The 13,857-nt window shown below is 28.9% G+C and overlaps 1 protein-coding gene and 1 non-coding gene across 2 annotated transcripts; one reads left to right on the plus strand and one right to left on the minus strand.

Moving 5' to 3' along the window:
- The first annotated feature begins 2,504 nt into the window (after window positions 1-2,504).
- On the plus strand, window positions 2,505-5,400 carry LOC114385253 (thaumatin-like protein 1). Its single transcript, XM_028345274.1, has 3 exons — window positions 2,505-2,683; window positions 3,056-3,752; window positions 4,823-5,400. The coding sequence occupies exons 1-3, from the start codon at window positions 2,620-2,622 to the stop codon at window positions 5,016-5,018; spliced, it is 957 nt and encodes a 318-aa protein (XP_028201075.1). The 5' UTR covers window positions 2,505-2,619; the 3' UTR covers window positions 5,019-5,400.
- Window positions 5,401-10,827: 5,427 nt separating this feature from the next.
- On the minus strand, window positions 10,828-10,911 carry TRNAL-CAA. The gene has a single exon. It is a non-coding gene; the product is annotated as a tRNA-Leu (tRNA).
- Window positions 10,912-13,857: the final 2,946 nt, after the last annotated feature.

The raw sequence follows: 13,857 nt of genomic DNA on the forward strand, positions 1-13,857 counted from the left end.
TCAGACCCATCACCCAGATATTTTAATTGTGCTTTTTCTGACTTTAAGATATTTTCAAGGTGAGGAGATTTATCAAATCCTTGGATGAGATATTAGATAATAGCATTTAAATATCTGGATCACTTATTGTTTTCCTATGTGACTAAATTTCAGGGCAAGAACTTATAATTGCTATGAAAATTTTGTTAGTTGCAGCAAAAACTGAAGCAGTTCAACAATGATAGTAGTACGAAATTTTTCCAATCAGAAAGTGGGACGTTAAGCTAAACTTCAACAACAGACTCAACAATTTGATCAACTAACTGCCAGAATAAATTTATAAATTTATTGTAATTGCCATTTGGTAGAAGCTAGGAAGGAGTAGTAAATTAAGGAGTGCATGAAATAGTCAAAAGAGGTTAAGAATTCTGTACATCAAATAATAATAAATGATGATATGGTCGGAATCTTGTCAAAATTGCGAAAGTTGCCAAATAAGACCTGCTTTTTATCCATTTGGTAATCCTTCTCAGCAGAGGCTGCGCTACCTGCAAGTAGTGTAGGATGCCACATAGGATTGTAGGATGTCACACTTGACGAAAAATTCAAACCCCTTTTTTCTGGACATTCCATTATCATCTGTGGGCTCCATCGTTCTTCTTTTCATGACTAACCTTAACACTTAACACCAACATTTGTGTAATTCATATTGCACTAATCACTCCCAAGTTAATTCCACCTCAAAATAAATACAGTATTTTCTTTTAAAATGAAATTATTCTTAAAATAAGTAAAGATTTATTTAATTGGTTTTGAATTTAAATGACTTAATTATGATATATTTATTAATTGTCAAAATCAAATTATTTTTTATCTATGATACAACAACTTTTACTTTAGATTTAACATATAAATGTGATATATAAAATTCGTATTCGATTGTAAGTTTTTTTTATAACAAAAAATAATTAATTTTAAACTTAAGATAATTATCTAAGTATAGACGAAAATAATTATTATAATTTCAATAATAATATTAATTATGATAGTTTATAGTATTTTATTTTAAATTGTTATAAGAGACTAAGATTGGATAAAAGTTAAGTTGTTAAAAGAAATGGTGATGGTAAAGGAAAGAGATTAAGGATTTAGATAAATGTAAAAAAGTAAACAAAAATAAATTTCATTGAAAGTGAAACAAATACATGCACTTTGATCTTTAAGCCTATAGTCATTATGTGTATACGGCATGAATATATAGTATGAGAATTTAAGTGGTAATGATATAATCTAAGGATTATATGTGTACAGTGTTATATTTATAAGTTTTAAAAGAATATTTTAAAAAATAAAGTCTCGCATTGCTTAGAATAACATTAGTTGACTAGTTTATATATTAATTTATAAAATGAACCTAAAAAATGAATAATAAGAGATAAAAAAATGACTACTTCATGAAATTTTCTGTTATTCATTTTCGACCAACAATCATCGAAAAGTGCATTTCGATAGAAATTTTTTACACAGATAAAGAAATTCCGAGGTTGGGTTTAAGGTCAAATTGTATTCCTTTTTATCAAATTAATTTTGTTCCCTTGCAAATTAGACCCCGTGCATAAATATGCACTTATTTATTTATATAAAATGTCTGTTGCCTCATCCTTCAAGTACTTCAAGTAATTAATGAGTTTGATTTTCTTCTAGTAAGGTCTGAATTAATTGAAAGTGTATGAGCTTTTTAACCTTATTACCAGTGGTGGAGCTTGACCTATAATTTTGAGGGAGCCACAATAATAAATAATATTTATATACTTTAAAATTATATATAATTGTATTAAATTATATATATATATATATATATATATTAATGTCATTAATTTGAAAAATTCTTAAACTTATTAATAATTATATATATATATATTAATGTCATTAATTAAAGCTATTTCTATTTTATTCAATGCACAAAACAAAACCTAGACAGTATGGGTTTTCAACATCAGTTTTGGGTTGTGCTAAGTGAACTAAGATAAATATATCCTTTTTTTTTCTCTTATATTTCCCCCTCAGATATATAAATACGAAATATCATGTTTACCTGATATTAATTGCATGTTTCTAAGATATATTTGTAGGTGGACACAAACACAACATGTCATTATGACATATAATAAAAATTGAGAAGTGGTAAAATATAGAGAAAAAAAATATTTATCATTATTAGATTTAATTTAATTCCTAATTCTAATATGAATGTGACATAATTAATATTTTTTAGTATCTTGAAAGTGAACTAGAATATCGCCGGAAAAAAAAAAAACAAAGGAAGTGAGAAATAGAATAGTTTGGTTTAGTGAAACGTGTATTCTTCGGGGCATACTGGGAAATACAAATAAAAAAAGGTAAATGGACATGAAAGAAACATTGAAGTTGAACGTTAGCTTGGTCAGTGTGCTGTCTCCACCACAAAGTGTGATTCCTCTCCCTCTCCTTTTATTTCTTCTATAAATACCCCCTCTCCCTCCATTCATTCTTCTCAAATTCATTTTAGAAGAAGAAGAAGAACTTGGACAATTCATTCATATAATTAATTTTCTCTCTTCTTCTTCTTTCTCCTTTTCCTTATTCACATTAGATCAGACTATGGATCGCCCAACACTATCATCATTATTTTCATTCCTACTAACACTTCATCTATCATTATCAGGTAATGTCTATAGTAGGATACTTTTTTCTTATCAACAACACACATTAGTTTTATTAATATAATGTATTGTATATGTAATATTTTTCTTCTTTTTTCTTTTAACTCACCTTATATCTTCATTCTATAACATGCCTTAGTGTGTTTGGATACAGTGCATAATTAATTTTCGGACAAAAAATCATGATATCATTGTCAATTTTGAGAAATAACTATGTGTTGCTGTAACTCTACCGTGGAATTGGAATTGACCATGATTTTTTTCACCGTGGTACCTTCATCTCAAGCACACACTAAATGGAAAAAAAATAAAAATTGTGATCATGCGAAGGTCGATTGAATTAATAATTTAATTATTTGTAACATTTTTTGCAGGGGTAATTTCAACAACATTCACTCTAGTTAACAAATGTGACTACACCGTGTGGCCGGGAATTCTTTCCAATGCGGGTGTTCCTCCTCTTTCAACCACCGGCTTGGTTCTCCAAACCGGCGCCTCCACCACAATCGCCGCACCCGCGTCTTGGGGTGGCCGTTTCTGGGGCAGAACACTCTGCTCCGAAGACTCCACCGGCAAATTCTCCTGCGTCACCGGCGACTGCGGCTCCGGCAAGCTCGAGTGCTCCGGAAACGGCGCCGCGCCTCCTGCCACCCTCGCCGAGTTCACCCTCGACGGAGCCGGAGGCCTCGACTTCTTCGACGTGAGTTTAGTCGACGGCTACAACGTGCCGATGCTGGTGGTGCCGCAGGGTGGCTCCGGCGAGAAGTGCACCGCGACGGGGTGCGTGGGAGATCTGAACGGCGCGTGTCCTTCGGAGCTTAAAGTGATGGGCGCGGATGGGAGAGAGGGCGTGGTGGCGTGCAAGAGCGCCTGCGAGGCGTTCAACTCGCCGCAGTATTGCTGCAGCGGCGCGTACGGCACCCCCGACACGTGCAAGCCATCGGCTTACTCAGCGATATTCAAGAGCGCTTGCCCACGCGCTTATAGCTACGCGTACGACGACAAGACCAGCACCTTCACTTGCGCTTCCGCGGATTATACCATAACCTTTTGCCCTTCCCCTACCACCAGGTCTGTTTCTCCTTCTCCCCACTTCAAACAACACTTTTAAATAAACCATGAATAAATATATCACAAAATATATTATTAAGTTTTTGTATTTTTATATAATAATATTTAACTATTTTAAATTAAAACTAACTTTAACGTTAGTAATATAAACTGACACAAAAACGATAAATAAGGGGCTTTTTATGTAAATAATGGCATTAAGGATGGGTGTTTTAGTGATTTTCTTCAGCTTGTAATTAGTACGAATGGAGTAATATCAACGTCAAGAGTTGATGAACAATATTGAGTTGGTTTTCAGTATAAGCAAAGACACACTTTAATAATGTGATGATTATCCTTCGCATATAATAATCATGAAAACAAGCCTTTAAATTTCGGTGTTAATAGCAAGGTTGAAAATGCGGTGATTCGGTGGGATAGAGGGGTCAAAATGGCTTTTATTTCTTATTTAGGTAGAAAATTCAATTCAATTCATATCAAACCAAACCAAACCATACATATTTGCTTCTACAAGCAAACCATAATCTCATCAATTCAGAATCACGTCGTATGTCGTCCCCACTCTACAATTCCTAACGTGATTGGTCTCCTTAGACAGAGACCAGGGACCATACCTTGAAACCAAAGACACAAAAGAAAATCACGTCGTAGTAGCATTCTCTCCCGAATCTCAATAGCATGAGAAATTGAGATATTAAATTATGCAAATGGTATGGGGGTGGCTGGCTGGCACGCATGTCGATAGTTATCGTTGCACACCATTATTATTAGCGTGTTAGCAATGCATTATTAAAGTAGTTCTGTGCTCTGTGCATTTCGTGACCGTTGCACAAATCACATTATGACACGTTCAGAGTTCTGTTTTTGTTTTCTTCTTCGAATAATTATAGTACTACCTTGTTATTAGCATAATGTAACTTATTTTAAAATATACAATTATTATTGTTATTATTAAAAGTTGAAATAAAATGTTTTAATAAATCATAATAATTAAAGATAAAAATGTCTAGAAGCAAAATAATATCAAATAGAATTGCTTCTGAGCATTTCATTTTGATTTTTCTCAACAGTCAGAAGGCATCACAGGGGCAAGATGGTTCTTCAACCTCTCCCTTTCTTAACAACAACAGCACAATGGTGTATGAAGGTGCATTTGATCAGAGTGAAATGTCGTGGGCCACGTGCAGACACGTGTTCCAATCCCAAGCCATTGCCGGCATTGTCAGTATCACGATGGCTATGTGGCGGTTGTGCCAGCTCTTCTAACTTGAGCATTATTCTTCACAGGGTAGTTGGGCCCATGACCTTGCACGAGGCCACGTTCATTGGCCCAAACAAACAAGTTATAAGATATCTTTACCATAATTTTATAGGGTAGCAGTAGCAGACTCCAATACTACGTATATACATTATATTATGTATGTATTATACATGTAGCAAAATAGGTAACAACGTAGTAAGGGAATTTTTAGTTTGTTATTTTATGTTCCAGTTAGTATTTATTTATTTTTCTAGGTTAGATTATCAATAGGAATACCATTATTGAATTCTTTGTTTATGGCCGGGGAAATTCTTTATCGGTTCGGGAATGTGCGACTGTAATATTTGTCTAAAATAAAGAAATGGATTCGTATATTAATTTTCTGTATTCTGTCTGCGATATTGCATATTATTACAACATTGTCAACGTGAGGTGTGTTCAAATATACAACACTAAAGTTGACAAAAATTGCAACATTGTAAGAACGGATAATGTAAATTATGATGCTGTCTACTAAGCGATGATTATGATGTAAACAAGAGATTTAATATAATGGTTAATGTTCTAAATTTAAAAATGAATTATTTAAATAATATTTGAGTTTAATCTTTGACCAAAAATAATATTTTATCAGATTTTATTTATCTTTGGATCAAATTTTATATTAATCAAGATTTTATTTATCTTTATAATTATTTATGAGTAGCATTTGCGTATTTAACCTTAAGCATGCAACTTTTTGTATCTTATATATATTTGGCCTTTCTTTTTATTATTGAAATCTACGTGGAGTTTTCCAATTGCAATGATTAACATCCATAAATATTAGTGTGCTCCTCGCGCATTATTTGGCAGAACTTAGTATAAGAAATGTTTTATTCAAAACATGAATTGAAAATTTTCATATTTAATTGAAGAGAATTTCAATCCAGCAAAAAAAAAAGAATTTAAATATTTTTAAGATACAAGAGGTTCTTCAAAATGATATAATTTGTCTCATGAGAATTAGGAAAGATGACTATTCACAAATTAATAAGATAAATATATAACCACTATTCTCTCTCTACACATTAATAAATTAAATAAAAAATAATTAAGTAAAAGAAGTGAGGTGATGACTCTCAACAATTTTAAGATAATTTTAAAGAACAATATAAACAGTTGAAAAAATTAATTTCATTAATTAAATCAATGTTCTTAATAGCACTGCTACTACCAAATATTCTTTGCACGAAACAATACAAATTACGGAAATTATTAGGAGAAGATATTCTTGTGGAAGCACACATCTAACACCTTATTCTTAGATACAACTAACAGAAAATTGACAAGTGATAAAATATAAAAAAAATACTAAAACATTTTTCGTCCTTATAAATATTAAAATGTTCATAATTCGTTCTTATAAATTTTTGAATATGTTTTTCATCAACATAAAATATAAATATATAATATTTTAATTTAAAGTTAGATTCAAAAAATTTAATCTTACGTGTCGATATTAGATCTCCATCATCAACTAACATGTTGACCCAGTGATCTAACATTGACACGTAGGATTGAATCTTTAGGGTCCAACTCAAAGCAAAAATATCATATTTATATTTCGTAAGGACAAAAAATATACTTAAAATTTCGCATGGACGAATTTTAAATATTTTAATATTTATAAGGATAAAAAACATATTTTAACCTAAAAAAAATTGTTCTTCATTTATTAGATTTAATTTGATTCCTTCTAATAAGAAAATGGTATAATTAGTTTCCTTTAATAAAGATTTAATCTAATAAAGATATGTTAAATAAATAAAAAAATAACTTCTCTTATCTTTTGTTTATATAAATAAAATAAAAATACCTAACTAACAAAACTAAACCCAGAATTTTATAAAATGAAAATACGTGGATTTATCTTTATATAACTGTCTTGTGCAACACGAAGTTACACCAAACAAGCATTTTGCTTTTCTTAAATGATGTAAATTTATTAAAAAGATCTGATATATAGGAATAAGGATAATATTTTTTAAATATTTTATTTAAAACTAAACATGACAATAAAACTTTCTTATAAATAAGCTTACTATTCTTTAAAAAAATTAAAATAACGACTAAACATATTATATTTCTTTTAAAAGACGTATTTTTAAAAATCTGATTCCTAGTTATAAAATGTTCTCTTATAACAAACACCATCTTAAATGACGGCATCATTATTGCAGGTGCAATGTTGGAGGGCTTGTAGTTAGGGATGGGAATAGGCCAGGACAGACTTTAAAAGGCCTGAGCATAGTCTATGATTAATTTTTGAGGTCTGAGTCTGACCTATAGCCTATTAAAGACTTTTATTTTGATTCGGCCTGACCTTTTTAAAAGCCTAATCTGATTTGGTAACCTATTTAAAAGTATTCTTCACATTAAATCTTTAATATTCCTAGTTGTTTTTACAAAAAAATAAAAAAAAATAGCACACCTTCTATAATAAGAATGAAATCTGTTAGTTTTTTAAAAAATAATATTAATTGTACCCAAAAAATAATATATATATATATATATATATATATATATATATATATATATATATATATATATATATATATATATATATATATATATAAGTCGGCCTATCAGACTTATAAGGCTTTTTAATAAGCCTAAGTATGGTCTATTTAATTTAATAAACTTTTAAAAAAGTCTGAGCCTAGCTTTTTAATTAAATAGGTCATGTCAGGTCAAACTTTATGTAGACTAGGTCGTAGGCCGACCTAGCCAATTCCTACCCCTACTTGCAGCAATAGTCTTTCAACCAAATATACAAATCTGTTATGAGCAAATAGGTGAGATCTTGAGTTAATAGATGATATGATTTGATATATATTAAAAAATTTAAAATTATATATGTATTTATTATATATAAATATATAACTAATATTATTTGATTAAAAAAATTATTTATATTCTTAAATTTAAAATAATAATTAAAATATTAAAATTGATAATATAAGTTTATAAATAATAATTTAATAAAATAATTACATAAGTTTTAGGTTTTTGTGAAGTGTTTTGGAACTTATATTACTGGTTTCCAGATGAATCAATCGAACTAGTCAAACCAAGTTTTTAACCTATACTTTAAAAAGAAAAAAAGAAAATAGTGGTTATATTATTAATTACATAAGTTTTGGGTTTTTATAAAGTGTTTTGGAACTTATATTACTGGTTTCCAGATGAAACAATCGAACCAGTCAAACCAAGTTTTTAACCTATACTTTTAAAAAAAAAGAAAATAGTGGTTATATTATTAATCTGCTTCTTGAGTCGCCTATTGCATGCCTTGGTGTGAGTGAGTCTTTCCCATCAACTTTGACGTTTCATGTTAAAACTTGTGCTCAAACTCACTCTTTGCACTAAAACTTTATGTTCAACATTAATTACATGGAATGCAAAACTATTTATATATACCTCATTCGTTTTAAATTATAACATTCTTGTAATTAATTTCCGTTTCTGAAGAAAAATAATTAATTTAATTAATCATATTAAATATATTAATTCTTTATATTATTATTTCTAAATTATTTTTTTATTTTTTATTCATTTAATTATTTTTTTATCAATATTTAAAGAAAAAATAATTAAATAAAGATATATAAGAAAAAAATTATTAATATATCAAAATTAGAAAATAATAAAAATAAAAAATAAATAATTTATTTTAAAAAATCTTATAATTAAAAATAAATAAAAAATATATATTTATGATTGAATATTTACACATGCAACTAAAGATTCATTAGAATCGGGTTCGTGTTGGGGACATATAGCAGGCTTTAACTATGGTCGCAGTAAAATTACGAAATTAAGCATATATTCTTGCATGCATGGAGTTTGAATTCAATGAAGCACGTTTCAGCCGGCAGCAGAATATGTAAGCCTGCTCGAGTAAAGTCAAACACCAGTGATCTGGTTAAGATTTGATTAGTCATATACACAGATATGCAGAATAATCTGACTCATCTTACTAAAGGAGCCAAGGGAACTATCAAACTTCTACATATACCCACTCTTGTGTTATTTTCTAAATCAACCCCAATTCTTGTTTTTATTATTTTTTTCACACCCTCATCTTTATCTCATTTTTTCCCGTTTCACATTACTCAACATTTTATTATTTGCAACACGGGTAAAACAAGTGATAAATATTTTTCTTTCCTAAGGAAATTATTATTTCCGAATAAGACTTGCATGTTGACATTAGAATCATGGGTTTTAGTCGTTTGACATTACATTTTATCACATGTTACATAGTGAAAAAAAAAAGAGTGTTTGCAAACATGGGTTTGGATTTAATCACATTTTGAGACACCAATTTGCAAACATCCTACCTTAAATAAATAGTGTCTTCTTGTAATGGGAGTTGTGTTTGAGCAAATATGTAAATAGAATTGATGCTGTTGCTTCATGGATAACATGATCTCTTGACTTTTCCCATGCTCAATTATGAAGAGTAGTTGAAGTTTAAAAATATCACTACCCGGCTAGCTCTACTGTTTAATTAGACACTCTGTTTCGGTTGTGGAAACATGAAAATCAACCAGAGTGGGTTGATTAGGGAGACAAAGAGACATAAAAATTGAGTCATGAAAATGTTATTTCTATAAATGGGTGTATGGAAAATGTATAGCTAACATCACTCGTTCATATATACTAGTAAGCAATACTTTAGCTGGCAGCTTCATCATCAATTACTCATTCAATTAGTGGTCGTGGTTACGTGATGATTATTCATGCCACCAATTTAATGTGTGCACGCTTCAGAATAAGATTAAATTTTAAAAAACCATAATAATATAAAACTTGGGTATGATGAGTTGGTTCGGTCCCATTGATTTTTCTTAATTGCACAATTGGGCTGGATCCATTCCAATCTCTTTCCTCTTGTTTGATCCTGAGCCTGTCATAGGTGGTGAAAGTGACGGACCTATATGACTGTGAGGGTGTGCATTTACGTTCCTTTATTTTTTAAAATTTATTAAATTTATAAATAAAATCTTATATTTTTATATTTTATTTTATTTATATTTATATAATTAAACCCACTAATTTTATTTTTTATAATTTATATCCACTGACTTAGAATTTTAAATCCGTCACCGGATAGTGGGGAATGATTATATGTATAACTATTCTGAATGTGATGCTTTTTTGATGTGAGAAGACACCACTCACAAGTCACTAGTTGGGTTCATTAATTTGACAAAAGCTAGGCATTTTAATTAAAATGGACTGATAGTTTGTGGCAGTCATAAAGATTAATAAAGCACGCAATCGAAGTTCAGTAGGAACACAAAACCAGATACTTCTTCTACTGTAACGCAATCGATGTAAACAAAGACTAAACACCATCTAACTAATTCTATTAATTCCCATATACACTTTCTATCAACAAGATAAACAAGTTTTGTTTTTAATGAAGAGTTAAAATAGGAAAGTTTCGTTTTCTCTAGTGAATTCAATTAGTTAAATTACCAGACAGACGTGCAAACTGCAATATGTGCTGTCTCTATAATTTCTTTCTCCTTTCTTTCTTAATTAAAAGTTTTATTGAGAACCTCTTAGAAGAAAAAAATAATTAAAATGTGACGAAAGTTATCGATGGATGAACTATAGGACTTTTTTTTGAAAATATTTTAAGCACTAAAAAATATTACCCGAAAGTTTGGTAATGTTAACATGTAATAACAGGCATTATTTATTTGTGCAATACTACTAGTAGTTCAAATATTGGAGGACACAGCAAAAGGGGGCAAAAAATGTCAGAAGTGGGATTTGAACCCACGCCCTCTCACGAAGACCAGAACTTGAGTCTGGCGCCTTAGACCACTCGGCCATCCTGACATTGATGTTAAATGTGTTCCCCCAATTTCTCTAAATTTTATAGTTATCTTTTGCTTTTGTTATTGCATGCAAAAGAAAAATCTTTTAAAGCCAACTTTTTTTATTGGCCCAAAGTAAACTTATTTAAATAATTGTCTATCCACCGTTTATTTAATCGAAAATGTATTATGATATTAACTTGTATGTTAAAAGTGATAAAGATTAAGGGTTAAATATATAATTGTTGTCTTGATTATAATTAAAATTTCAACGGAATCCCTTAATTATTAAAACATTCATCTTTTAATTATTAAAACACTAAAATCGTATTCTTTTCGTCAATTCAGTTGGTTTGATGGACAAAAATAATTTTTTTACATTTGTTTCCAATATAATTAATATTTACAAATTTTTTTAATAATTGAGAGATCCAGTTTAACTTTTAATTATAATTAAGAGACTAATTTTATAATTAATCAAAAAATTAATTACATAAATTCCTTGAATGTGAGTTATAGGCCTAAATTAACATTATAAAACTAACTTGTGAGATGATATTGTCTCTCACTTATATATTATTCTTAGATTATATTTTTAGTCAACATGGGAGTTTAATTTTTTCTAATATAAATTATTAAATTATTTGTGTAAATATACCTTAATTTATTATTAGAATATTAAGATTTTCATTTCTCGTTTAATTTTTTTTAGTGAGATTTGAATCACTTGAGTATTTGAGTAAGGGTAGAATTCAAATACAAGTGGGAAAAGTTGAGATAAATAAACATAAACAAGCAAACAAAGTTATTGGCCTAGAAGTGATTCGAAACTTTTATTCTTTAATAATTATTGAGGTTTAATTTCCTGACTAGGAAATAAAGTCATAATTAAATATATCATTTTAATTAAATATATCATTTTACTTTTAAATGGGTCAATTCAATGGAAGAAAAATTAAGTACCTATCAGATAGAAGTCTCATATACCTCCCATTTATATATATAAAAAAATCATAAACAACTCTCACATTAAAAAAATAAATTAATGAATAAGTGGAGATCATAAAAAATAAACAACTAATAAATTTAATACATTATTCTTTTTTTGTTATTTTTAAACATAATGTCTAAACCTTTTTCACCATATTTATTGATATTTCCATAAAAAATGCATCTCCTTTAAATTTTAGATTTCCCTTCTAAGCCTAGTAAATAATGTCAAGGCCTATAATATTCACTAGCAAGCTGATAGTTCGGGTGAATTTAAGCTTAGATCCCTTGAGTAACAATTTCAATTCAAGTTTTATGGATGAAAAAAATGCTCCAATTAAGAAGATCAATCAGATTTTCTTTACAAAGATCAAACATTTACAAAGTTGATAGATACTTTACACTTATAACATATTTAAAAAAATGAGAGAGAAATTAAAGAATTTAGTACCTACATACCAATAGTAGTGTAAAACAGTTTTACACTATTGTTCATTTACAAATCATTATTAATATAACTTTTAAAATGAATTTGTAAAAATCAACATATCATAAACGATGGTTTTTTTTATTTATAAAATGATAGTTTAAAATGTTTTATACTTAGTTCATAATTTTTTCTTCTTCTCAAATTTAAATAACTAAAAAAAAGATATGAGATTTTGATGGTGAAGATTTTCAAATAAAAAATTCATGCGAAAATCTTACACCAGACGATCCAGACCCTTTGTTAAAGTTTCTTTATAACACAAGATGACGTGATTTCCTTATTTGTTGTATTTGTAGTTCCCAAATTGCTAATATGTTTAGCGCCGTGTGCCTAATTTGTTGTTTATTTGTTGTGCATTGTTGTAATGCTCTTCCTTTGGTGTAAGTGTTGTTGGCCATTTTCAACGAATGATCATTTGAAAGGGGAAAAAAAACACCATAAATGATTTTTGAATTCTTTCAATGGAAAAAATGTGCTGTGAGATATTACATAAAGCATTGGGCGTTTAAGCCTTTCTCTTAAGTGCTTTGTGTGTTTTATATTCAATTAAAAATATTCAATAATGTTAGTCAATAATTAAAAGCAATTCAACGGGTCATTATATATTATCAAAACTAACAATAATTAATAATGAGTTAACATATCATTTATTAATAAAGAATTGTTAATTCAAACTCAAGTAACGTTGCAAAAAGCAGAAAATTAACCAACTAAACATAAAAGTTTCCAATTTGTGCGATGATTGAGAATCCAATTCCATATTAGAAAGTATGAGATTATTTAAAATAAAAGACAGTTAAATAAAATCAAGAAGCAATAGGGTTAAAAAGGAAGAGATTCTTAGCCACTGTCTTCCAAACATGTTAGGTAAAATTGTCACCAAAAACTAAACCATAAGATGCTTTCATAGTAACTGAGAACTGAAAATTAAGTAATTAACAGAGAAAATACTCTGCCCACTATTTTTTTTACATTATTATCTAATTATAAATTGTTATATATAATAATTTTTATTGATTTTAATAATAGTTATATTAAAAAAATACTACTGACATTCTAATATATCATTAGTGTCTTTTCCCGTAGTATTTGAGAGTACGTACCTCTTTACTAATAGTTTGTTTTTTGTTTAATATTTATTATACCAATAAGGGCAAACAGAATGTCAAATGGTTAATATATGAGAATTTTTTTTTGTAGTATATGCTAATTATCTCGATATTACAATGATAAAAAAAATAAAAGGAAAAAAAAAAAACACTATGAAGTGAACTCATCGCATGTCTGCTCAGTGTTTTTTTCATCATTGGAAATCATGGGCAAAAGTTTGATACAATTGACATTATAGAGGCAAAAGAAAGCATCTTTATACAATGCTTCCACTATATATCTAGAACAAAGTACTATATATGTTTATTTTGTTACAAGTTAAACATGTGTAATCAAATACATGCAGCTAGTTGGCCCCGTTGAAATTAAGGAACTCGA

The sequence above is a fragment of the Glycine soja genome, chromosome 14, assembly GCF_004193775.1.
Source record: "Glycine soja cultivar W05 chromosome 14, ASM419377v2, whole genome shotgun sequence".
NCBI lineage: Eukaryota > Viridiplantae > Streptophyta > Magnoliopsida > Fabales > Fabaceae > Glycine > Glycine soja.